General features: G+C 47.0%; 1 protein-coding gene across 2 annotated transcripts; it reads right to left on the reverse strand.

The window, feature by feature from the left end:
* On the reverse strand, positions 1-26623 carry LOC100559497 (zinc finger protein 678). Of its 2 annotated transcripts, none has more exons than XM_062973346.1 (7): positions 26522-26623; positions 24564-25072; positions 24110-24236; positions 23450-23520; positions 12890-13016; positions 5457-11814; positions 1-133 (listed from the first exon to the last, which is right to left on the reverse strand). In XM_062973346.1, the coding sequence occupies exons 2-6, from the start codon at positions 25023-25025 to the stop codon at positions 9965-9967; spliced, it is 2637 nt and encodes an 878-aa protein (XP_062829416.1). In that variant the 5' UTR covers positions 25026-25072; positions 26522-26623; the 3' UTR covers positions 1-133; positions 5457-9964. The 2 variants fall into 2 exon arrangements, with proteins under 2 accessions (XP_062829416.1, XP_062829415.1); XM_062973345.1 differs by having other exon boundaries at positions 5457-11817.
* Between the last annotated feature and the right edge of the window lie 415 nt (positions 26624-27038).

The raw sequence follows: 27038 nt of genomic DNA on the forward strand, positions 1-27038 counted from the left end.
GCAATAAAACAAGCCTTTTATTGTTATCACAGCTGATGATAAGGCAGAACAGCCGTAGGTACCCATCTCAATGGATCCGTACTATGCAAATTGCCGTCGCCCAAGCATGTCGTAGCAAACAAAGAATATATACCTTTGTGTCAGCTCACCACAGCCGCTCCTGAATGAACACACGAGACTCTCTGTGGTATCACCAGGAACTTTTACTGTAGGAAACATGAACATCAGAAAAGCCAAGAATGGGAGGCTCCGGCCAACCCTCCTTTATATACCCTCCCCCTCATTTGAACAGTCTCTTCCCGCTCAGTAAAACCCCGCGCAAATTCCCCGCCAAGTCCATCAGCCGTTTCTCCTCCGAGTCCTGGGACGCAGGTGTCTTATCAATGTCAGTGACCCTGAAACTCAGAGCCACATCCAGGCTCTAGTAGCAGGGTTCTGACATGGCGTCCTCCTCCCCTTCGTCCTGGAAGGAAAAGATTAAACACAACTATTGTTCTCCGCTGTCCAGAGTTCCTTTATACTTTTTTAACAGGCTGCAATGGAATACCGGGTGTACCTTTCCTAGGTCCTTTGGTAGCCTCAGCTCATAGGTCACTTCGTTTATTCTTTTTGCTACCCTGAATGGCCCTATATAGCGTGGAGCCAATTTCTTGGATGGGAACCCCAATTTCAGGTTTTTTGTGCTCAGCCAAACCAGATCTCCTTCGCCCAATTTGTCCCCCTCTCGGCGCCTACGATCCGCAAAGAGCTTGTACTTCTTTTGTGTTTCCCGCAATGCCTCTACCACGGTTTGCCACCCTTGCTTGATTTTGGCCGGCCATTCCTCGTCGGTCTGGCCCTCCCCTTCTTTCCACTCGGGTAGCCTGGGGAAAGGTGCCACCTCCTGTCCGTATACTATTTCGAATGGGGCACGACCTGTGGCCGAATGTACGGCCCCGTTAAAAGCCATCTCAGCAAACGGAAGAAGGTCCGCCCAATCATCCTGTCTATAATTGGTGTACATCCTTAAGAATTGGCACAGTGTCTGTTGGGTACGTTCGACCCCCCCGTTGGTCGCGGGATGAAAGGCCGAGCTCAGGTTCCTTTCTGCTCCTAACAGCTGTAAGAATTTTCCCCAAAATTTTGCAGTAAATTGGACTCCCCGGTCACTAATTATCTTGTCGGGACACCCATGTAGGCGATATACATGCTTCACATACAAATCAGCAAGTTTTTCAGCTGAAGGGAGTTTTGGCAGAGCCACAAAGTGTGCCTGTTTTGAGAATAGGTCCAATATTGTCCAAATGTATCTGTGGCCTCTGCTGGGGGGTAGTTCGCCTACAAAATCCATGGCTACGCATTCCCATGGCCTCATGGGCTCCACCACCTTCTGCAATAGCCCCTGGGGCTTCCCCGGTGGTGTTTTTCCCTCTGCACATAATTCACACTGCGTGACGTATCCCCTGGCGTCTTTCCTCATTCCGGGCCACCAGCATTGTTTGGCCAACAGTTTAATAGTCCTGGTGGGGCCTAGATGACCCGCACCCTTGTTATCATGGTACTTCCTTAACATTTCTCGTCTTAAACATTCAGGAATATACAATTTCTTATTTACAAACACCAAATCCCCACACAATTCTCCCTTTTCTTTGTTTGTTTGTAACCATTTGTCCATTCCATACGCTCGCTTCAACTCTTCCTCCCATATTTCTCCTCCCCCCGTGGAAATGGCAGTACGTTTGTTTTCTTTGGCCGCTTGTGCTCGAGTTAGTACTGCCAGGCCCCATTGCTTATCAAGAAAAATACTCCCTTCAGATTCCTGAATTCCTCCCCCGTGCTGAGGCATCCGAGAGAGAGCGTCAGCGAGTATATTATGTTTCCCCTGGAAGAATCTGAGTCTGAAATCAAAACGGCTGAAATATTGGGCCCATCTAATTTGCTTCGCTGATAGTTTACGAGGGGATCTTAGATACTGTAAATTTCTATGGTCAGTCCACACCTCAAACGGTGTCCCACTTCCTTCCAGGAAGTGTCTCCAGCACTCTAGTGCTTTTAGAATCGCTAAGGCTTCTCTCTCCCAAATCGGCCAGTTTTTTTCTGTATCGCTAAACTTTTTTGACAGATAGCCACATGGCTTCAGGTTCCCCCCCTCGTCTTTCTGTAGCAGAACTGCCCCATATGCCCGGTCTGACGCATCGCAATGTAATACAAAGGCTTTAGACATATCAGGGTGCTGTAGGACAGGCTCCTCAGTAAAACGCTTTTTAAGGGCTTCGAAAGCTTCCTGGCATTCTATTGTCCAGGTCAGTTTGGCCCCTGGGGCCTTCACTTTGGCTGTTTCTCCCCTACCTTTAGTCTTTAACAAATCCGTTAATGGCAAAGTGAGGCGCGCAAAGTCCTTGATAAATGCTCTATAGAAGTTTGCGAACCCTAGGAAGGATTGCAGCTGCTTCCGTGTTTTGGGGGCTTCCCACCCCCTCACGTCTTCTACCTTCGCAGGGTCCATCGCCACTCCCTGGGAGGAAATCCTATACCCCAGAAAGTCTATCCGGTCTTTATTGAACTCGCACTTGGCAAGCTTCGCATACAGTTTTGCTTCTCTCAACTTTTGCAGGACTTCCCTGACTAGTTCTATGTGTTGCTCCTTAGTCCGAGATACTAACAATATGTCATCTAAAAAAACAAAGACTCCCTTGTACAACAATGGATGCAACACTTCGTTGATTAATTGCATGAACGCGGCGCCTCCGCCGCACAAACCGAAAGGGAGCACACGATAATTGAATAATCCGAATGCACAGGAGAAGGCCGTCTTCCACCTGTCCTCTGGTTTAATCTGCAATTTATGGTACGCTTCAATTAAGTCCAATTTAGTGAATATCTGTCCCTCCGATAACTGGGCGATCAAGTCCTTCACTAAAGGTAGGGGGTATTTATTTCCAGAACTGATTGCATTCAGGCCCCTGTAGTCAATGCAGAGCCTCAGCGTTTGGTCCTTTTTGCGCCTGAACAACACAGGCGCCCCTAGAGGGGAATTTGAAGGCTCTATGAAACCCCTCGCTAGGTTTTTATCAATGTATTTTCTCAGTTCCTCCTTTTCCCTAGCCGACATTGGGTATATTTTTGCCTTAGGAAGCTCTGCTCCTGGGACTAGCTCTATCTTCACTTCAACTCTCCGCTTCGGTGGGAAACTGTCTGCTTCCTTCTCATCAAATACGTCCACAAAATCCCGATACTCTGGGGGTAATTTATCTGCCAGTTCTGCTATCCTGATAGAGTCTTCCTCCCCCCTTTTCCCCGGCTCCCTTTCCACTTCCTGGCTCCCTCCTTCCAACTTCATCCTGAAGATCATGCTCTTATCCTCCCAGTTGATTTGCGGGTTGGCCTGCCCCAGCCATGGCATGCCTAGTATAACATTATAGCTGGCTATTTGTGATATCACAAATGACACCTTTCCTTCCCAACTCCCTATCTTACACTTTACATCTTCGGCACTGTACTTAGCTAATGATCCCGATGCTGTGGATCCGTCCAACTGCGAAAAAGCTATTGGGGATTCTAGGTTCGTTCTTTCGCATCCCAATCCCTCGGCTAATTCAGGGGAGATGATGTTCCTGGAACATCCACAATCCACAAATGCTTTGCAGGTTGCTTGTTTGCTGCCACTTTCCAGCTGAATGGGGACCACTATCATGGCTTTGTCCTGACTTACCAACCCCCCCGAGTGGTGCCTCATCGGTGGTTCTTCCTCGGCGCGTTTCCCTGCCACGGCTCTTGGTTTGGGCGGGCCTCCGCCTTCCCCTTTTCTCTGCCAGCACTCGGCAGCCCTGTGGCCCAAACGGCCGCACACGAAGCAGCCCCTCCTGCTGGTGCTCACGTTCCCTGTCGGCTCCGTTCTCCTCCCGGCTGGGGTTGATCCCTCCTTCCGGCTCCCCTCTTTCATCTGCGGCCGCTGCTGTAGCCCTCCTCGGTGCCTCCTCGCCTGGGCCAGCGATGTCTCGATGCGCCCCGCCAGCTGAATCCATCCGCGCAGTGTGTCAGGCTCATCACGATGCACCGCCCAGGAGAGGATCTCCCGCCTGAGCCCCTCTTTGAAGAGTTCTATCTTTGTCACTGCAGACCATTCCGGCACCTTTTCAGCGAGGCATTGGAACTCCTCCGCATACTCAGATACCGACCTCTGCCCCTGGGAGACGGTCTTCAACTCCTCCCTCGCCCGGATCTGCTCCAGTGGATCTCGGAAACGGGTCTCCAGGGCCCCCATAAAGCGTCGGAGTGACCCCAGACATGGGTCGCGCCGCGCGTGTAGTTGAACGTACCAGCTGGCCGCTCCCCTCTTCAACACTGCACCAATGGCCCGTACCCGGCTGGATTCCGTTCTAAAAGTGTGGGCATTGTCCTCCATATAGCCCCTCACCGTGGTCAGGAAAAAATCCAGTTCAGAGGACTCTCCCCCAAACTCGATCCTTAGTTCCTCTCGTCTCGGTAGGGGTCCCTGTGGTGGCAATCCCCAATTCTCCGCCCGTCGCAAGCCCCCTTGCGGGCCAGTGGGCCCCGCTGCTGCTTCCCTTTGTCCTGTGCCACGCCCGGCATTCGCCAGGGGCACCAGGGTCTCAGTTGGGAGCGTAGCCGGGATTCTCGGAGGCTTTTCCCCTTCGTCGTCACTCTCCTCCACCCGCGTCAGGCTCGTTTGGATCTTGGGCCGGGCACCGGGCTCCTTTCGCATTTCCCTTCCCTTCGGTGCTGGGAGGTCTGCAAAGCCCTGGCTGCTTCCCATGCTCACGTCCCACATTGAGCTAGCCCGGAGTTCCCTTCCTCGCTCCGGCTCCGCCAAAACCGCCAGGCGCTCCATCGCCCTCGACATCACTGCCAGGGTGGTCTCCATCGCCGACATCCTCTCCTCCAGAAACACCATCTTTTGCGGGCCTGGGGAAGGTGAACCTTCCTCTCCTCCGGTGCTATCTCCCCGCACCACTCCGCGCCTCTGGGTTACCCCATTTGGCTGGGCATAAGCGGTGGATGACGCCAGGGCCGCCAGCTGGTGGAACTCAGCGTCCGTCTCGGGAGTGGCCCTTTCCGACCTTCCTCCTCCGGCGCCCAAGAGCTCTTCATCCTCCACTTGCATGTTACACCTCACCGCTACAGCGGGATGGTGTCCGTATTCTTGGCTTAGTGTCAGCTCACCACAGCCGCTCCTGAATGAACACACGAGACTCTCTGTGGTATCACCAGGAACTTTTACTGTAGGAAACATGAACATCAGAAAAGCCAAGAATGGGAGGCTCCGGCCAACCCTCCTTTATATACCCTCCCCCTCATTTGAACAGTCTCTTCCCGCTCAGTAAAACCCCGCGCAAATTCCCCGCCAAGTCCATCAGCCGTTTCTCCTCCGAGTCCTGGGACGCAGGTGTCTTATCAATGTCAGTGACCCTGAAACTCAGAGCCACATCCAGGCTCTAGTAGCAGGGTTCTGACACCTTTGGCTTATCTAAAATTGACTAATGGCTGAGGGTTTTCCTCACCTTCCACACCCACTTGGCGTAAGTGATACCTGTGACCTCACTTGTTGATTTCAAGCTAACTTTTGGTCTTGGAACTTTCTGGAGAAAGGCACCAGCTCACAGGAAGGGAGAGGCATATGCACAGGCAAAGCCATATAGGCAAAAGTTTACTGTTTTCTGGCTTACGGTTCCTTCATTACCATTTTATAGTTTTCTGAATATACTTTAAGGAGTTCCTGCTAGATGGTTCCTATAAATGTACAACAAACGGTAACACAACAAACACATATCCCCATTTGTTCCCCTATTACAAGATTAAAAGTCATAACACTTTTCTTGCTAGTAAAGTTGTGTGTTTTTCCTCTCCTGTTTACCTTATTAATGTTGCTCTTTAAAAAAAGAGCAAACTGTAGAGTTCAAATGACATTTCAGGACCATAGAATTGAAATTTGAATGTTTATTCAAAAGAGAGGGGTTTGGACTTAGATGCAAGGCTTGTGGGTGTGATGTTTGGCTTTAAATGTGTTTCAACCTTTCCCCAGCCTCAGACCCATAAGTGCTGTTGGGTTGCAATTCCCATTATCCCCAGTCCACATGGCAGATAGTCAAAAGTGATGGGAGTTCTCATTTAATAACATCTGGAGAAACATCTAAAAGTCATAACACTTTTCTTGCTAGCAAAGTTGTGTGGGTTTTTTTCCTGTTAAAAATCACTAATGGTCATGAGTTCGAAGACAGCCCGGGTTGGAGTGAGCTCCCGATCATAAAATAGTCTAGCTTGACCTGTGCAGCCCGAAAGACAGTTGCATTTGTCAAGTAGGAAAGTTAGGTACCACTTTATGTGGGGAGGCTAATTTAACTAATTTACGACGCCATAAAAACTTGCAGCGTGTGAAAGAATGAGGAAGTACTCCATCAAGGACTCAGTGTCACAAGTGGACAGTGAAGTGGTACCTCCTTCTGTGGCCGGAATCGAGCATACCCTCATGAAGCCGGAAGCTGAAATGTTAAATTGCCTCTGTGTCTGTCTATATATGTCGTATGTCTAATGGTATTGAATGTTTGTCATGTATATGTGCATGGTGATCTGCCCGGAGTCCCCTTTGGGGTGAGAAGGGCAGAATATAAATACTGTAAATAAATAAATACAAAAGCACACCAACCGCTAGGTAAAAATAATTCGCCCTTTGTTCCATGGATTCTCCATCCATAGATTCAACAATCTTTGAAGGCAACCATAAGGCTGGTGTGGCCATAGGTGAAAATGAGCTTGAGCTAAGCCTTTGATAAAGATATTGAAAAAACCCTATGGCATTCCACTTGACTCTTTCAATACAAATTTCCAACCAAATATGAACCCACCAGACAATTAAGGAGAGGTTGCAGCCGTTTACTTCTGTCTCTTCCCCCAATGACCGAATGGAGTACAAACTCCTTTCGAACAATTTAATTTGCAGCGATTGAATTGAGCTGAGAATGAAAAGGAAATGGCCAGATAGGAGAGAAGCTGGAACATTTCAAAAGCAGCTGAAAAAGTGAGAAGATACAGAATTCATTGAAAGTGTTCCTGCCAAACTGAGACAGATGGAGCATATTTAGGTCCTGTGTAGATGCCACGGGCGGTACACCAAGTTAGAAAGTGCTGAAGGATGAGCTAGTGAAAATTAGAAGTCATTAGAAATGCACACCATATGTCTGTTAAATGTTGGTGAAAACTATTGGGGCACTTTATTTAGGGCTATAGGGCTAAGAAATGGGCTAAGAAATGGCTTAGGGCTAAGAAATGAAGTTCAAAATTCAGGAAATTCTCCATAAAACCCATTAGTAGCAATTGTTGCTTCAATCTATATATATAAAAGGGTAATGAAATTTCGGCCTAGGACAAAACAACAAAACTACACATCCCAGAAACACTAAACTTGGCAGCACAATCCCTCATCCATGCCTCTACGTTCATACAACAAAAAGCTCCAGCTACTCCAGAAAATGGCCAGGCTTTGAGACTGCAAGGCTATCCACTGCTATTCCATCTGGCCAACAAAGGATTCCCATAAGCCACAGCAACGCATGGCCTGGCAAAGCTAGCTATATTATAAATGTTCAGTTTCACCCCCAAAGTGAAAACTTCAGAGGGAACTTGTTCGTCTCAGTATGCAGCGTCTGCTCCTTTAGCCCAAACTGACTGTGATGAGTGGATTGAATGAAACTGTATGATTGGGATCTAGCTTAAGGCCTGGCAAGACTGAAGATACCATCTTATGATTGAAACCTTAAAATGGTAGTATGAAGGAGGTGAGGATTTGATTAACTTTGGAATGAGAAAACTGCTGAACTGACATATCTGACCTGGGAACTTTTGGTGTAAACAACACATGTTTACATAGAGACAATGACTCCTTACGTGAAGGACGTCAGAAACAATGGTTCCTTACGTTAAGAAAAACATTGGTTCTAGAATTGATAGAGCTTCAGCAAGTCTTAGCTGAATGACAAGTTGTCAAAACAACAATAGCAAAATTTCTACGTAAGGAGACCCTTTTCCTATTGGAAAATGTGTCAGATCTGTGAGGAATGCAGAATCTGAACACCTGCCGTTTCCTCCCAAGAAGCGGATGAACTGAATGAAGAAGGGTGGCGAGTATGGATGATTGAATAAATGGACTAAGAATGAATATCAGAGTACATCAGAGGGCCGGGCTAGTAACCAGCTGCAATAAATCACTACTGACAGAAAGGTCATGAGTTTGAAGCCTAGGTCGGGTTAAGCTCCCGACCATTAAATAGCCCGGCTTGCTTTGTCCTATGCCGCCTGAAAGACAGTTGCATCTGTCAAGTAGGAAATTAAGATATGCTTTATGCGGGAGGCTAATTTAACTAATTTATAACACCATAAAACTGCCAGCAACATGGCGGAAAGGAATGAGGAAGTACAGTCACTAGTGGACGGTGAAGCAACAGCTCCCCCTGTGGCCGGAATCGTGAAGCTGGAAATGTTAAATGCCTCTGTGTGTGTCTATACTGCATGATGTTTGTCTGATGGTATTGAATGTTTGCCATATATATAATTGTAATCTGCCCCGAGACTCCTTTGGGGTGAGAAGAGCGGAATATAAATACTGTAAATAAATACATGTGATGTTCTCCCTTTTGTCTGTGTAATCAATATATAGTTATAATAAAACCCATGACTGGTTCTGTGTGCCTATTTCTTTCACTGAAAGAGCCTGCTGCACTCCATCTCACTGAAAACGGATTAAGGAACATTTTTAAGGTTCAAAAAGTATTCATGACATGACATTTTTTAGTTCTCCAGAATGACTCTGTTGTCGAGCACCAACTCCACCCCCCAACGGGTCAAAATAATAAATTAATAAAACACAGTTCCGCAGCGGAGAGTTCCATGGGTAGTGAGGGTCTGCAATTCAATAAATAAGCTATGTGAACGGTCGCTGGACTGACGAAACCCGGCAGTAGCTACCGGTGCCCGGGATACTTTTTGCAATAGTCTTTCCCCATTTGATTAACGACTGTTAAGAACTGTGGGACTTGAAGTTCAAAAACACCTGGAGGGCCGAAGTTTGCCCATGCCTGCTTTGCACAGACAAACTTATTTCCTTCATCAGGGACTTACATTTTGCAAAATGGAGCAAATTCTCAGTCTATAACAAAATCAATGATATATAACATTGTTAATTCTAAAATAACAACAAGGCTCATGTTTTCCTATTCAATGTGGATTAAAAGTGTGTGTGCCAGGGAGCAGGGAAACAGTCAGTAAATGCTAGCCAGTGTTACAATTTGCACATCAAGCGAAATAATAGTGCAAGCATCTTTTCCTTTGGTTTGGCCTCAACAGAAGTCCTGTGTTCAATTCTGGAATCCCAGCTGAAAAACATTTCTAAACTGGAAATTTGCAACCAAGTTGGTAAAGGAGCTGGAAACTAAGCCCAGAGGGACAACTGATGGAATGACATATGGTTTCTTTTTCAAATAAGGGACATGACAATCATATTTAATCCTCTGAAGAATCATATTTAACCATCTGAAGGACTGTCACGGGGAGCTTCCTTTCTGCTGTTCCAGAGAAGAAGACATCAACTTACAAATTCAAAGGACAAGAAAGTGGACTCTACCAAATCTTAGGCAGAACTTCTTAAATGGTCCTATTTGAAACCATCTGTTTACCACAAAACCTGAACAGAGGAAAGCCAATCCAGTCCCATGGCAATGCCCATGTCCAAAGAAGCAAAAGAGTTCTCCAAAACAGTCCCAAGTCAAACAAGCAAGAAAACCAAGAAGAGAATTGTCTAAGAAATCACTCCAAAGTCATGATAACTGCTACCTGAAGCCAAGGGAATCACACTTGTTCATTGGGAAGTGTTGCATGTATAGTTTACAGCACCAGAATGTCCGCAACCTGCAATTTCCCTGTTACAATGCATTTTGTTACTTTTGTCCCAACTTCTTTGGATGAGTCTTCTCTTCTATGAATTCTCTGGTGGCTCACAAGGGATGAACTCTGAGTAAAACATTCCCATACCCCTGGCATTGGTATTGTGGATGCCCTGGTGTCTTAGAAGTGATGACTTGCAAGAATAATATTTTTCACACACTTGGCATTTGTAAGGTTTCTCTCCTGTGTGGACACTTTTGTGCCTCACCAATTGTGAACTGCGAGCAAAACATTTCCCACACTCCTGGCACTGGTATGGTTTCTCTCCTGTGTGGAGTCTTTTGTGGCTCACGAAGAGTGAACTGTAAGCAAAACATTTCCCACAATCCTGGCATTGATATGGTTTCTCTCCTGTGTGGAGTCTTTTGTGGCTCACCAGCTGTGAACTGGAAGCAAAACATTTCCCACACTCCTGGCACTGGTATGGTTTCTCTCCTGTGTGGAGTCTTTTGTGCCTCACCAACTGTGAACTGCGAGCAAAACATTTCCCACACTCCTGGCATTGGTATGGCTTCTCTCCCGTGTGGAGTCTTTTGTGGCTCACCAAGGCCGAACTGTCAGCAAAACATTTCCCACACTCCTGACATTGGTATGGTTTCTCTCCTGTGTGGAGTCTTTTGTGCCTCACCAGGAGTGAACTGCTAGCAAAATATTCTCCACACTCTTGGCATTGGTGTGGCTTCTCTCCTGTGTGAAGTCTTTCGTGGCTCACCAATTGTGAACTGCGAGCAAAACATTTCCCACACTTCTGGCACTGATAAGGCTTCTCTCCTGTGTGGAGTTTTTTGTGACCTACCAAGTTTGAACTGCGAGCAAAACATTTCCCACATTCCTGGCATTGGTATGGTTTCTCTCCTGTGTGGAGTCTTTTGTGGATCACCAAGGCTGAACTGTCAGCAAAACATTTCCCACACTCCTGGCATTGGTAAGGCTTCTCTCCTGTGTGGAGTCTTTTATGCCTCACCAAGAGTGAACTGCGAGCAAAACATTCTCCACACTCCTGGCATTGGTATGGCTTCTCTCCTGTGTGAAGTCTTTTGTGGCTCATCAATTGTGAACTGGAAGCAAAACATTTCCCACACTCCTGGCATTGATATGGTTTCTCTCCTGTGTGAAATCTTTTGTGACTCACCAAGTTTGAACTGTGAGCAAAACATTTCCCACATTCCTGGCATTGGTATGGCTTCTCTCCTGTGTGAAGTCTTTTGTGGCTCACCAAGGCTGAACTGTCAACAAAACATTTTCCACACTCCTGGCACTGGTATGGTTTCTCTCCTGTGTGCAGTCTTTTGTGCCTCACCAAGAGTGAACTGCGAGCAAAACAATCTCCACACTCCTGGCATTGGTGTGGCTTCTCTCCTGTGTGGAGTCTTTTGTGCCTCACTAAGCATGAACTGTAAGCAAAACATTTCCCACACTCCTGACATTGGTATGGCTTCTCTCCTGTGTTGGATCTCCACTGATCTAGAAGATATGTATTCTGAGCAAAACCTTTCCCACACTCCTGGCCTGTGTACGGTTCCTGTCCTGTGTGAAATCCTTCGTGTTTCACCAAGTGTGAACTCTGGAGAAAATATTTTCCCCACTCCTGGTTTATGAAATCATCGGTTCCTTCAAAGATTTCTTGTTGGCTCAGATGTGGCAATTTGTAATCAACCACACATTCTTCTGATACTATACATTTAAGATCACATTTTCCAGCATAGAGTGTCTTGTGAAGCAGAAGTGCCATATTTTCGGTAAAACATTGCCCACATACATTGCATTTGTAGGGCCTTTCTGTGGCAGAACTTCCATCTTCTCTGTGGGTTTCCTGGTGTCTAGGAAGTCCCCCATTATGCCCAAAATGTTTGGTGTATACATTGCTCTTCTTCCAGTTATCTGCTGTGAAGAAGAAGGATGGAAACAATCATTCTTCAGTGTGAGTGATAAGGACTTTAAGATATAAATGCTGTCCTCTCCCCTACCCCTTGTTAAGTAAGGATTGACACTGTTTGACTGCCTGGAGCTTCTAAGGGAGAGCTGAGTAACATATGTTCCAGAGTATCCATGTTGCTCAGCCCAGCCTGTTTTTTTTATTCTGCCTCCTTCTCCCTTTTCCCTTCATATTCAAATCCTTGCCTTTTTCTCTAGCTAAAACTTAACCTTGCTACCACCCCTTTACCAATCATTCCCTTCTTATTTCTCTCTCCCAACCTCCAGTTCTCCTTCCCCATGTGACTGGTAATAAAAAAAAACTCCAATCATTCACAAGCACAGAACATAGAACACATTATGTTGCACCATCTTGCAAATGACTGAGGCTAGGAGCTGTTTGTGTGCTGGGAGAAGGAGCATAAAAAAGACAGTCTGGCCTTGAGATATGCAGAGGCTAGCCTGCCGAAGCATGTAAGCAGACATCAAGAGCAAGTCAGCTTTTGAAAAACAAATCTTTCAATCATTTTCCATACTCCTTTTGGCTTCAGGCATGCCGTGGTTTCCAACCTGTCCAAAGGTACACAGGATGGAAAACCAGATTGCTGAAAATGTGTGTCTGAAGTCAGGAGAGGTTTGCTGAGTTACCTTTTGAAAATCTGCCCCCCCCCCCCCCCCCCCGTTCCCCTGCTTTTCTCTCCAACACACTCACAGAGAGCGAGCGAGAGAGATAAGTGTGACTGATCTGGGGTGATCACTCCAGAGAGGTATTCTAGGGCGCTCAGTTGTTGCAAGGAAATGTGGTACTCTTGAACTAGACTCCAGTTATGGAAGTCTTCCCACTGGAGTTCGAACTGGTGCTAAGATTGCTGTTGCTCAGGCACCAAGTCAATATTACTCTAATGTCATATATTTCTAACATAAGCCCTGCCATGAGAACTCTCAGTGATTGTGAAGATTTAGGATATTGCTCCCACCAGGGAGCTGCTGATTGGGACACTACATTTTGAAATAGAAATCCCCATCAATGAGGGAGCCTTACCAAGAGAGTCCACAATCCCATGAATCTCCTCCATGATCTGCATGTGCAAGACTTTCTGATCAGGATTCAGAGTCACCCATTCCTCCGGGGAGAAATGGACAGCCACGTCCTCATAGGCGATTGGGCCCTGGTTGGAAAATAAAACATTTCTTTCTTATATCATCATCATCATCATCATCATCATCATCATCATCATCATTTAATTACTTATTAATCGCCCTCCATCCACGATGCTCTAGGCGATTTACAAGATAAAATTGTAAAAGATAAAAATACATACATAAAAATATTAATAAAATTAACATAGATTAAAAGCTCTAGTAAAGAGCCAGGTCTTGAGTGCGAGGGTGAAAGGCCCCAACTCACGCATGGCTCTCATATAGGGCGGCAAGGCATTCCATAAGGCAGGGGCAGAAATAGAAAAAGCTGTGTGTCTGGTCCTTTCCAAGTGCACTTCTCTAGGACCCGGTACATAAAGTAAGTCTCGTTGGGATGGTCGTTGCGACCTCCGATGATGGGAGAAGGAGAGACGGTCCCTAAGGTACGATGGGCCCTGGCCGTAAAGAGTTTTAAAGGTCAGAACTAGCATCTTATAAGGACTATCTTATATATATCTTATCTTATATAAGGACTATCAAGAAAGACAATTGCAAGAAAAACTTTAAAGTAGATTTAAATTCCTGTTGGATGTTTGAAAGGGAAAGGGCTATGGCCTCCATGCCATGGTGTAAGCTTTGAAGAGACATCCAGTTAGTCACAGTCAGAACCATTTCTTAATTGATATTTAGAATCAGAAATGGAATCTGATTCTTAAAATATACAACTCTTATTGTGGTGCCCAGAACTGGACACAGTGTTATTTCAGGTGAGGTCTCACTAAAGCAGAAATAATGCCATCATAACTTCCCTTAATGTAGACACTATATTCCTTTGAATCTAGTCCAAATCCCTTAGGCTTTTAAGCTGCTGCATCACATTGTTGGCTCATGTTTAACTTGTGGTCTATTAGCACTCCAAGATTTCTTTCATATGATCTGTTGTTGATCCAGATGTCACCCATCCTGTATCTGTGCACTGCATTTTTCCCTGCCCAAAGGTACTAACTTTAGTTTCTCCTTGTTGAAATTGATTTGGTTAGTTTTCACCCAGCTCTGTAATCCGCTAATGTCATTTTGAATTCTGATCCTTTGAACTGAACCATCTAGGGCTTTAAAGGTTATAGCCAGCACTTTGACAGACTGGCAGCCAGTGCTGCAACAGAGAGGTTTGTCAGCTCCCTGTAGCCAATCCCAGGGAGATCTGGCTTCTCAAGGAAAGAGTACAGTTGGTGCACAAGTTTTAATTGTGCAGAGGCCCTCCTGGCCACCTCTGATATCTGTGCCTCCAGGTTCAAGAGTCCTGGAGAACTCCCAAACTGCGAACCCGTGTCTTCAAGGCGAGTGTGACCCCATCCAGCACAGGCTGGATCCTTATTCTTTGGTCTGCCTTTTGACTCACCAGGAGTATCTCTGTCATGTCTGGATTATGGTTCAATTTATTTGCCCTCACCCAGTCCATTACTGATGACAGGTATTGGTTTAGAGTCAGAATAATAATAATAATAATAATAATAATAATAATAATAATAATAATAATAATAATAACAGCTTTATTTTTGTATGCCACCTCCATCTCCCCCAACGGGGACTCGGGGTGGCTTACATGGGGAGCGAGGATAGCTTCCTTAGCTTTAGGTGAAAAGGAGTAGTAGTTGGGTGTCATCTGCATATAGGTGGCACCGCACGCCAAAACTTCGAATGATCTCTCCCAGCGGTTTCATGTATATTTTGAACAGCATGGGAGACAAAATGGAACCCTGTGGCATCCCACAGATCAACAGCCAGGGGTTCAAACAAGAGTCCTCCAGCACCATTTTCTGGGTACAACCCTCCATAAAGGACCTGAGCCACTGTAAAACAGTGCCTCTAGTCCCATCCCAGCGAGATGACCCAGAAGGATACCATGGAAAGTGGTATAGAAAGCCACTGAGAGATCCAGGAGAACCAACAGGGACACACTCCTGCTGTCTAGCTTTCTGCATAGGTCATCCACCAAGGCGACCAAAGCTGTCTCAGTTCCATGTCCAGGCCTGAAACCAACTGCTTTCTTTGGTTAAGTTGGAATTTTGTCTAGTTCCAAGGAGGTATTGACCATCCCCTTCACCCACTCTGTCCCCTCTGGCCTGTTTGATCAGTCAGTAAGGACAAGGATCTAGAATACTTGTTGTAGCTCTCCTGTTCACATCCTCAGGGTGCACAAATTGAAAGGTATCCATCAACACTGGACAAGCAGGAGCCAGAGTTGCATCAATTGGAACTGTATCAATAACAGCAACCAAGTCAGAACATATCTACCTGACTTTATCTGCAAAGTGCCATGGAAATTCTTCACAGCGAGCTGCTGAATAGTCAGGGATGTCTCCTTCAGGATGTAGTAGCCCTCCGACCACTCGAAACAGCTCTACTGGATGGTTCCTTGCAGATGCAGTGGTGGCAGCAAGGAACGATTTCTCTGCTGCCTCCATTGCCAAGGAGTATGCCTTGAAGTACGCTCTAGCCCACGCTTGGTCAGATTTGCTTCTAGTTCTCCGCCAACAGGGGCCAGGCTGTGGCGCAGGTTGGTAAACAGCTGCTGCAATAAATCACTCTGACCATGAGGTCATGAGTTCGAGGCCAGCCTGTGGTGGGGTAAGCACCCGTCAATTAAAAATAAAATATAGCCCCTGCTTGTTGCTGACCTAGCAACCCGAAAGATAGTTGCATCTATCAAGTAGGAAATAAGGTACCACTTATAAAAAAAAAGTGGGGAGGCAAGTTTAACTAAGTTACAACATTGGAATGAGGAAGTGAGGAAGTGCCATCAGAGTGGATGATGAAGCAGCTGCTCCCCCTGTGGCCAGAATCGAACATCCCCACAGGAGAAGGTTAAATTGCCTCTGCGTCTGTCTGTCTGTTGTCTCTGTCTCGGTTCGATGTGTTTATGGGCATTGAATATTTGCCCTATATGTACATAATGTGATCCGCCCTGAGTCCCCTTCAGGGTGAGAAGGGCGGAATATAAATACTGTAAATAAATAAATAAATAAACATCACTTTAGTCTCCTTCTCACTTGCTTCATCTCTGCCAACTAATTGGAAAACCAAAGTGGCTAGTTTGGCTCTTGTCACGACCCAGGCAGCAGAGGCACCAATAACCATACACAGAGGCCAGAATCTAACTAATATCTTTATTGAAGGAATATATAAAGTTAATAAAAACAAGTATAGAAAATAGTCCAGAATTAGACCCTTCGGGAAAGGTCAGAATTAGTCCAAAAAAGCAATGTCCAATAAGAAATATTAAGGTCCAAAGTTGTAATCCAATAACCGAAACACTCACTTTGCCAAGCAAAGTGAGGGGAGATGACAAGGTCCTTTAGTCCATAAAACTTGAGCGTGGCTAGGAAATAACCTGATACTTGAAACAAGGCTTGAACGTGGAACAAGGTAACTAAGAACAAGAACAAGGTCCGTGGAATAACTTGGTAAAATCCGTGAAACAAGGCAAGGATTAGTCCTGGGAAACAAGGCAAAGTCCGTAGGTAAACAAGGCTGGGAAGCAAGGCGAAGGCTGGATAGCAAGGCAAGGCTTGAACTGAAGCGAGGCTTGAATCGGAGCGCGCTGTCCAGACACAACTCGCTCCGTAGGCTGACGAATTGACTCCGCGAAGTTGCTACGCGGGCAAAACACCTATATAGAGTCCAACTTTCTCACCAAAGCGATTCTCTGGGAATCAGAAACGAAAGCTAAACTCTGAGACCAGATGTTAAACTCCTTAAAGATTCTCACGAGAACCAATGTTAATTGGCAACATTCTTAGCTGCTATCCTCGCACTCCTGCGCGAAGCTGAATCCAAACTTCTCTGTTGTTTACAAAACTCCCGGCGCAAGAACACGGGAGAAGTAGGCTCTGGGGTTGTTTGACATACTTCTGGGGCACAACTTTCTTGCAGGTGCAAGGTTTCCAGATCTGCCTGGGAAAGATCTGGCTGAGAGGAATCCAGTTCAGACTGGGAAGGTAAAAAACCCAAGTTTTCATCTTCATCAGGGATTACAATGTCCTGAGCAGGACTACAAGGCCCATGGTTCATCACACTATCCCCCTCCTCAGGGCCCCTCCCAAACTGGGGTCCTCTCCCCGAGGCGCGAGGTCGCGGTTTGGTGGGATAGGTCAGATGGAAGCGACGGGTTAGATCAGGAGCATGGACTGCGGAGGCGTCTTCCCAGGAGCGTTCCTCAGGGCCAAAACCTACCCAGTCAATGAGATATTGCAGGCGGCGGCGATGAAAGCGAGAATCCAAAATGTCCTCAACCTCGAACTCCTCCTCCCCATTCATCAAAACAGGAGGGGGGGCCGGTTGGTCTGTATCAGGACGCACACCATCCGCCGGAAGGAGCAGGGAACGGTGAAACACTGGGTGAATGCGCATTGAACGCGGAAGTTGGAGTTTGAAAGTCACGGGGTTTAATTGCGCCACCACTGGATAGGGGCCAATGAAGCGGGCATCTAACTTCCGGCATGGGCGGTGGGAGGGCAGAAAGCGAGTGGACAGGAAAACCCGATCTCCTACCTTGATTTCGGGGCCCGGCTGGCGGTGTTTGTCAGCGTGGCGTTTATAGTCCTCCTTGGCTTGGTCCAGTTGCTGGAGCAAAAGTTGTTGCACCGCTGTGAGTTCCTGCAGCCAATCCTCTGCTGCGGGAACTTCTGAAGTTTCAATGACAGGGGGAAAGAAACGTGGATGGAAACCGTAGTTTGCAAAGAACGGCGTTTCTTTTGTAGAAGCTTGAACTCCATTATTGTAGGCAAACTCAGACAGTGGTAACAGAGAAGCCCAATTGTCCTGTTGGTAGTTTACATAACAGCGAAGATACTGCTCCAAAGTGGCATTGGTGCGTTCCGTTTGCCCATCTGTTTGGGGATGATGAGCTGAAGATAAGCGAGAGTCTATGCCCAATAGTTTTTGTAGTGCCTTCCAAAAACGAGAGGTGAATTGAGATCCACGGTCTGTGACTAAACTCTTGGGCAATCCATGTAGTCTGAAAACATGCTGAAGAAATAGATCCGCAGTTTCTTTGGCCGTGGGGAGGCCTTCGCAGGGAATGAAATGGGCTAACTTGGTGAATAGGTCCACCACCACTAAGATCGTGGTGAATCCACAGGAAGGTGGTAGGTCAGTGATGAAATCCGCGGAAATTATTTCCCATGGGCGAGATGGGGTAGGAAGGGGGTGCAAAAGCCCTGAGGGCTTCTCCCTTCGTATCTTGGAGCGCTGGCATACTGGACAGGTGTTGACATATTTTTCCACATCCTTGCGGATCTTGGGCCACCAAAAATCTCTTAGGATCAAATGCATGGTTTTAAATAGTCCGAAGTGTCCTGCTGGTTTGCAGTCATGACACAGACGAAGCGCTTTTTCCCTGCCCGGTCCGGGTGGGATATAAACATGATTTCTATAGCAGAGCAGCCCATCTTTAAGCGAAAAGGGAAAATGCAGACCTTGGCGAAGTTGGTCCTGCGCCCAGGCATCTGCCTGCTGACTAGCCCTGATTTCTTGAGCACAGATGGGTCCTGGAGTAGGGGAAGTTGAACCAATGGGACTGGATTTGGTGTTCCCCACTGTGAGCGTGGCAAAGTTCCCAGGTTGTAGCAGTTGGGATTCAAAGGTCTCCTTGCGTCCTGCAGCGTATTCCGGTTTACGTGACAGGGCGTCTGCTTGCTTGGTTTGAGCTGGGGTCACATAATGAATCTGGAAGTTGAAACGTTCAAAGAATAAAGCCCAACGTTGCTGCCTCTGATTTAGTTTGCGGGCAGTTCTTAGATGTTCTAGATTACGATGATCAGTGTGGACTTCAATGGGGAATTTGGCTCCTTCTAGCCAATGTCTCCAAGTTTCAAAGGCTGCCTTTATGGCCAGTAGTTCTTTTTCCCAAATGGTGTAATTCCTCTCTGGTGTGGTTAGTTGACGAGAATAAAAGGCACAGGGGTGGAGGTGATCTCCCACCGGTTGTAAGAGTACAGCCCCAATTGCCACATCAGAGGCGTCCGCTTGCACCACAAAAGGGGTTCCAGGATTTGGGTGCTGTAGAATTGGCTGGGAGGTGAATAGTTTCTTCAGTTGCTGGAACCCTTTCTCTGCTTGATCAGTCCAGCGGAAAGGCTGCTTTCCACGGATGCAGCTAGTGATGGGGTCGGACCAGCGGGCAAAATCTGGAATGAACTTGCGGTAGTAGTTCGCGAACCCCAAGAAACGCTGCACCTCTTTCTTGTTAGTTGGCGCCCGCCATTCCAATACTGCTGAAACTTTGGCTGGATCCATGGAAAGCCCTAGAGGCGAGATGCGGTAGCCAAGGAAATCTACCTCTTGTAGATCAAAAGCGCATTTTTCTAGCTTGGCATAAAGGCCATGATCCCGCAGTCGTTGCAACACCATTTTGACGTGGTTCTCATGTTCTGATTGTGATCTGGAAAACACCAAAAAATCGTCCAAGTAGATTATCAAGAATCTGTCTAGATAGTCCTGAAAAATATCGTTGACAAAATGCTGGAACGTTGCGGGAGCTCCGCATAAACCGAAATTCATAACTCGGGACTCGAATAATCCGAATTTAGTCTGGAAGGCGGTCTTCCACTCGTCCCCTTCTCTGATGCGAACTAGATTATAAGCCCCCCGAAGATCCAGCTTGGTGTAGACCTTGGCTCCTCGAAGTCGGTCCAGTAGATCCGAGATTAAGGGCAGGGGATAGCTGTTCCGCTTGGTGATATTGTTCAATGCTCTGTAGTCCACCACCAAGCGTAATTCCCCTGACTTCTTCTTCACAAACATCACTGGGGAGGCGGCTGGGGATTGAGAGGGTCTGATGAACCCCTTGCGAAGGTTTGTCTCTAAGAATTCCCTGAGAGCTTCTTGCTCTGGTTCAGTCAGGGAGTAGAGATGCCCTCGCGGGATCGGGGCCCCCTCCACCAAGTCAATGGCACAGTCATAAGGTCTATGTGGGGGTAATTTTTCGGCTTCTTTCTCATTGAATACATCCCAATACTCGGAGTACTTCTTTGGCAAGGTGATGATGGGCTCGGAATCTGTGGCATGGCATACCTTGGCTACGAGGCAATGGTTTTGGCAGTACGGTGAAGCAAACTGCAGTTCTCTGTTGGACCAGGAGATGTTAGGGTCGTGGAGTGTCAGCCATGGAATTCCCAAAATCACAGGGAAATGGGGAACCTCGGTAACAAAGAAGGAAATCTCTTCCATATGTTCCCTTATCCACATCCTGGTGGGTTCCGACCACTGGCTTACGGGGCCCGTCTTGAGGGGACGGCCGTCTATGGCTTGCACCACACGGGCATTCTTGAAATCATGATATTGTAATCCCAGAGAGTCGGCATACTCTCTATCGATGAAATTGTTGGTAGCTCCAGAGTCTATCATGGCGTGGATCATGACGGGTCCCCTTTTTGCTGACCATAATGTGACCACGAGAAGGAACAGGACCCCGGTTGGCGGCTCTTGGATGGATTTTTTGACCGGGTTGGCGAGCCTCTCTACACCCGGTCGTTGGCTTCCCCCGCCGGCTGTGTGCCAGTCGGCTCAGACGCCTTCGACTCCGTGGAGGACGCCGCCGCAAGACGGGCGGCAGGCTTCCCTTTGGCTGGGCACTCTCTGGCGAAGTGGCCCCCGTTCCCGCAGTACCAGCAGAGGTTCAAGCGTTGACGACGGGCCTTCTCAGCGGCATCTAGTCTGGGACGCACATTGCCCAACTGCATCGGCACCTCCTCGCCTCCTCTAGGGTATGGGGTTGGCGGTGGGGGTCTCCACACCGGACGTGGCTGAACACTGGCGGGAGCGGGGGGTTTTGCCCCGGCTCTACCGCCCTGGCCTCGAACCCATTGTTTCCTGTTGGCAATCATGACTTCAGCCCGTAAACATTGATCAATGAGTGCCTCGAGGGTCTGGGGAGGATCCACCTTGGAGATTTCTTCCAGCATTTCAATGTTGAGACCCTCCCGAAATTGTCCTCTGAGGGCTACATCGTTCCAGCCGGTGTTGTGGGCCAGCACGCGGAACTCGGCTATGTACTGAGACATGGGTCTGTCTCCTTGAAGGAGGCGCCGGAGTTTGTGACCGGCTGCCTCCAAATTGTCCTCGATTCCCCAGGTCTCCTTAAGGTGATCCAAGAAGCGTTGTGCTGAACTTAGGTGGGGGGAGGCTTGATCAAACAGGGCCGTCGCCCAGCTAGCCGCTGGTCCATCTAGAAGACTGTAGACCCACGCCACCTTGATGTCTTCTTGGGGAAACTCGGCATCACGGGCCTCTAGATAAGCTTGACATTGGCGGCGGAAAACATGAACCTTAGCAGCTTCTCCAGAAAACTTGGTAGGCAACGCCATGGCCGGGAGGCGAACTCCGCGCTCCCTCAATCCTTTTATTTCTCCATCCTGCGCGTTGAGTCTGTCACGGATGCGGTCCACTTCGTCCTTGCTGATGGTGTAGCTGAGCGGCTGTCCAGCCGGCGCGGCTCCGGTAGACATCCTGGCCTCGGTTAGTTGGTGCTTATGGGAGGCGCGGAGTCAAACTGTCACGACCCAGGCAGCAGAGGCACCAATAACCATACACAGAGGCCAGAATCTAACTAATATCTTTATTGAAGGAATATATAAAGTTAATAAAAACAAGTATAGAAAATAGTCCAGAATTAGACCCTTCGGGAAAGGTCAGAATTAGTCCAAAAAAGCAATGTCCAATAAGAAATATTAAGGTCCAAAGTTGTAATCCAATAACCGAAACACTCACTTTGCCAAGCAAAGTGAGGGGAGATGACAAGGTCCTTTAGTCCATAAAACTTGAGCGTGGCTAGGAAATAACCTGATACTTGAAACAAGGCTTGAACGTGGAACAAGGTAACTAAGAACAAGAACAAGGTCCGTGGAATAACTTGGTAAAATCCGTGAAACAAGGCAAGGATTAGTCCTGGGAAACAAGGCAAAGTCCGTAGGTAAACAAGGCTGGGAAGCAAGGCGAAGGCTGGATAGCAAGGCAAGGCTTGAACTGAAGCGAGGCTTGAATCGGAGCGCGCTGTCCAGACACAACTCGCTCCGTAGGCTGACGAATTGACTCCGCGAAGTTGCTACGCGGGCAAAACACCTATATAGAGTCCAACTTTCTCACCAAAGCGATTCTCTGGGAATCAGAAACGAAAGCTAAACTCTGAGACCAGATGTTAAACTCCTTAAAGATTCTCACGAGAACCAATGTTAATTGGCAACATTCTTAGCTGCTATCCTCGCACTCCTGCGCGAAGCTGAATCCAAACTTCTCTGTTGTTTACAAAACTCCCGGCGCAAGAACACGGGAGAAGTAGGCTCTGGGGTTGTTTGACATACTTCTGGGGCACAACTTTCTTGCAGGTGCAAGGTTTCCAGATCTGCCTGGGAAAGATCTGGCTGAGAGGAATCCAGTTCAGACTGGGAAGGTAAAAAACCCAAGTTTTCATCTTCATCAGGGATTACAATGTCCTGAGCAGGACTACAAGGCCCATGGTTCATCACAGCTCTGCTACATGAGAGGGGACACTCAGGAGTTATTATGCCCATGGCCCTGGCCATTTCTCCATTCCAGAAGTGAGCCAGCGCTTCAACAGAATTGCCTGCCAAGGTGACAGGAAAGTCCCCAAGAGCTGTCAGGAATCCATCCGGATCCATAAACCTCTTGGGACGGACCATCTTAATCTGTCGCCCACCCCTGCAGAAGTTTGGAGTCCCAGCGAGTCTAAAACTGACCAGGTAGAGATTGGTCCATGACAATGGAACTGTGACCAGTTCCTCCACACCATCATCACAATCACCATCACCACCATCGCATCCTACACAGAAAAAGAAGGTCCAAATTGTACCCAGGAGCATGGGTAGGGCAAGACACCACTTAGGACAGACCCATGGTTGTCATGGAGGCCATGAAGTCATGAGCCACTCTCGACAAGGCACTCTCACCATGGACATTGAAATCTCCCAGCACTATTAGTCACTGAGACTCCAACTCCAATCCCGAGACCACCCCGGCTAGCTCAGGAAGGGAGACTGTTGAGCAAACCCTACTGTTTGCTCTTTTTTTCTCCTTCTACTGACACAACCAAAGAACCCCCTTTTACTGTTTTTAATTTCTCTGGCAAGCCTGAGATCATCTTCTGCTTTAGCTTGTCAGACCTTTTCCCTAATTATGCTGGGTAGTCATTTGAATTCTGCTTCAGGGATTCCTGCCCATCCACCCCACCTTTTCCATTTCTTCTACACATTTATTCTAGTTTCTTTAGATTGCTCATATGTTCTTCCTCCTTGTTGGCACTATTTACAATTGTGCCTTCAGTATCTCACTTTTAAGAAACTCCCATTCAATCTTTTCTGTTTGAAGAGATGTTTGACTATTGTGCCTGGAACAAATGACACCCAGGCAGCTTCAGTCCTCCTCTCCCAGGAATCCTCCTGCTTACCTGATTCACTTCCACTCCATCACAAAGCGGAAGAAACGACTGTGCATTTGCCGACAACATCATTCCAGCCCCTGGAAGAGAGAGCAAGGTGTGGAAAGCTGGTCACATAAACATGTTTCAGGGGTGACAATGATGGTCCTATAAAGAAAACTATGAGGAAATGATCATATGAACACAGGGGCATTCTCCAGCCCAGTATTTGTGGCACAAGTTCCAATGGATCATATGATCATTATTGTTTTTATTGTTTTTGTTGTTATGAGATTTTGTACATTTATTCCATACACGTCATTTATCTATAACAACATTTCCCCATCCTCTTCTTATTTCTCTCTTCCTCCTTTCTAAATTATCCACTCATTTATCAAATATATCTTTGTTCTGTTCATTCTTTTCTTTTCTCTCCCCACCCCATATCCATACAATTTTCATTATCACTTTAACTTCATCCATGAGCTCAGCTTTTCTATCTCTGTACAATATTTACACTGGCTTGTCCACTTTTTATCCATTCTATACCTTTAAACTAATCTCAAGACCAAATGATCCTCCATGTGCACCTTCTCAAGCTCAAACTGATTGTGGATGTGCTATAATCTCCCTGAAAGAGAATTTACACTGGCATAAAACACTAAAATTCCCCAAAGGGTTCGTTCTTACCCTGCAAGGCTGCAGCTCCATCTCCTTCCTGCTTGAGGTCTTTCTGTTGGAGCCTCTGGATGGTGTCTGAAGGAGATTTCTCTGATGCAGGGACATTAGACTGGACTTCTGAACAGTTAGTTTGGGCCTGAAAGAACAAAGAAAAGTTCAGAGGTAGTATGGAGAAAGATTAGAAAAGGATTTTTTTTCCAAATGGCCATATTGAGATTGCTATATTCTACCTCCCATCATTTTCAATGTAATATCTGAGATCAACCATTTTGAGTTGAGCAGCAACTGAGCTGAGTGGATATGGAGGTGACACCAGGAGGGGCAGAACAGGTGGGAAAAGAGGCAGAGGGATCACAGTCTGGCTTCTCCCTCACATTGGTCCCTTCTTGGAAGAAAGGCAGGATTTACATTTAATCTATCCATCAGTCCCAAGGTTAGTGGAACCAAGAGGAAATGCTCTCACCTGTTCTTCCTGCCTCTTGTCCTCTGCCCGACTCAGGAGGAAGCCTTCCGCCAGGGCCACCGCCTGGGAAGAGGTCTCTGCCCCACACTCTCGGACCCAGCTCCCCATCTCTGGGGGCAGGAGGCTCAGGAACTGCTCCAGGATCACCAGGTCCAGCATCTCAGCCTTGGTGTGTTGCTCTGGCTTCAGCCACTGGCGGCAGAGATCGTGGAGGCGGCTGCAAACCTCTCTGGGTCCCTCACCCTCTCGGTAGGAGGACTGCCTGAAGCGCTGGCGCTGTATGTGCGTATTTAGGAACATCTCCGTAGTTATTTCCCAGATTTCCTCATTGCTCCCGGGGGTCCTGCCTGCTTCTGGTCCAGGTGAATTGGGTCTCTCCATGTTGTAACCACTGTCTGATGGAGAAGCAAATTGGATCCAAGATGCCTTTCCTCCCTCTTCTTTAAAGGGAAAGAAATCCATGAACAGGCTCTACTACAAAATTCTCAGCCAACAATCACATTTTCTTTCTGAAAGAAAGGCAGAATTAGACAACAGGCTTTGGGAGGGTTTTTTTAAAAGTAAAAAACAAACCCTTTATTTATTTCAGAACCAGGTAATGCTTCTAGACTGAAAATGAAATACTACTTACAATGGAAGGGACTGATCTAAAATATGGATGACATGCATATCTGATTTTTGATAAAACGAAATCGGACTCCAATTATAAGAAACATCAAATAATAAATTCATTGACGGGAGTATGAAACAAATACAAAATAATTGTTTACAATTATTACAATTGTTTAAAGGTCCCAGGTTCAAACCCCGGGAGTGGCGTGAGTGGCCACTGTTAGCTCCAGCTCCTGTCAACCTAGCAGTTCGAAAACATGCCAATGTGAGTAGATGAATAGGTACCGCTCCAGCGGGAAGGTAATAGTGCTCCATGCAGTCATGCCAATGGCCACATGACCTTGGAGATGTCTATGGACAACGCCGGCTCTTCGGTCTAGAAATGGAGATGAGCACCAACCCCCAGAGTCAGACATGACTGGACTTAACGTCAGGGGAAAACATTTACTTTACCTAATTGTTTACAATAGAAAACCTACACTGACAAAACCCCAATTGAGAACACTTAGGAGAAAATATCTATCTTATAAACAACTATTTAAAAAAGTAACTGTAGAAATTAAAAAGCACGACAAGAGTGACAAAAAGAAGACTCAACAATGACATGGTTTTATTATAATCGACTCCAACGGAGACTTTATCTAGACACAAACAGGGGTAGACAAGAATCGGAGAATCAATGAAACCAAGTACTGCAGACAAAAGTGTGTTCTTTTTTTGTTGTTGTAGAGGACATTTGGAACTTCCAAAATTTCAAATGATGCTTATAATAATAGTGCTAGAGCTGAAGATATAGATGTAATAACAATACCAAATACAAGGCTTCTCCCCCACTCCATCCCCTTCCTCTTCCTCAGAGACACAGAAGACACTTATATAGCAGGCATGGGCAAACTTCGGCCCTCCAGGTGTTTTGGACTACAACTCCCACAATTCCTAACAGCCTACCGGCTGTTAGGAATTGTGGGAGTTGCAGTCCAAAACACCTGGAGGGCTGAAATTTGCTCGTGCCTGTTATATAGTTCTGATCTACTAATCAGAGCTCTACAACCCTCGTCCACTTCTTTGTTCTCATTTTTGCTTTGTGTGGAAAACATACTTTCCTTTGTAAAGCGTAATAAAAACTTAAGGGGGGAAAAGAGGACCCAGGCAGGCGGGTGAGGGGTTGAGAGGGGAAAGCCATTGGGCCTCTGCCTGCCTGCCTCTCCTCCTCCTCCCTGATGGAGAATTGGATGATCCCAATCCCAGGTTAGTGCAGGCCTGGGCCAACCTCGTCCCTCCCTCCAGGTGTTGTGGGCCTCAGTCCCTCTTCGGCCCTTTGGAGAAGGTCTGGGAATAAGACTCACCAGAAGGAGAAGGATGAGAAGAAGGAGGAGGAAGAGGAGGGAGAGGCCAAAGGGACAAACTCTCTCTCCCAGCCGGGCCAGGAAGGGTTAAGGTGAGGGAGTTTGGTTCCTAGAGCGACAGGAAAGGCAGGTCTAAGGAGGCCCACTTTTTTCCTGCCTCTCTGGGAACCAAACTCCCTCCCCTTAACCCTTCCTTGCCCAGCGTTACTCTATAAGGAGGAGAAAACAGCATCTCCCAAAAGCCCTGGAACCAAAGGACTCAAGATGAGGACACAGATATACAGTCATGGAAGAAAAATAATGTATTCATAGGATAGATATATTATTTCCCTGTCAAACCATTGCTCCCAACCCCACTGAACATTAATGGTAACCAATCAGTAAGGAGCCCCGGTGGCGAAGTGTGTTAAAGCGCTGAGCTGCTGAATTTGCAGACTGAAAGGTCCCAGGTTCAAATCCGGGGAGCGGAGTGAGCGCCCGCTGTTAGCTCCACACTCTGCCAACCTAGCAGTTTGAA

Source organism: Anolis carolinensis, chromosome 2, assembly GCF_035594765.1.
Source record: "Anolis carolinensis isolate JA03-04 chromosome 2, rAnoCar3.1.pri, whole genome shotgun sequence".
Lineage (NCBI taxonomy): Eukaryota > Metazoa > Chordata > Lepidosauria > Squamata > Dactyloidae > Anolis > Anolis carolinensis.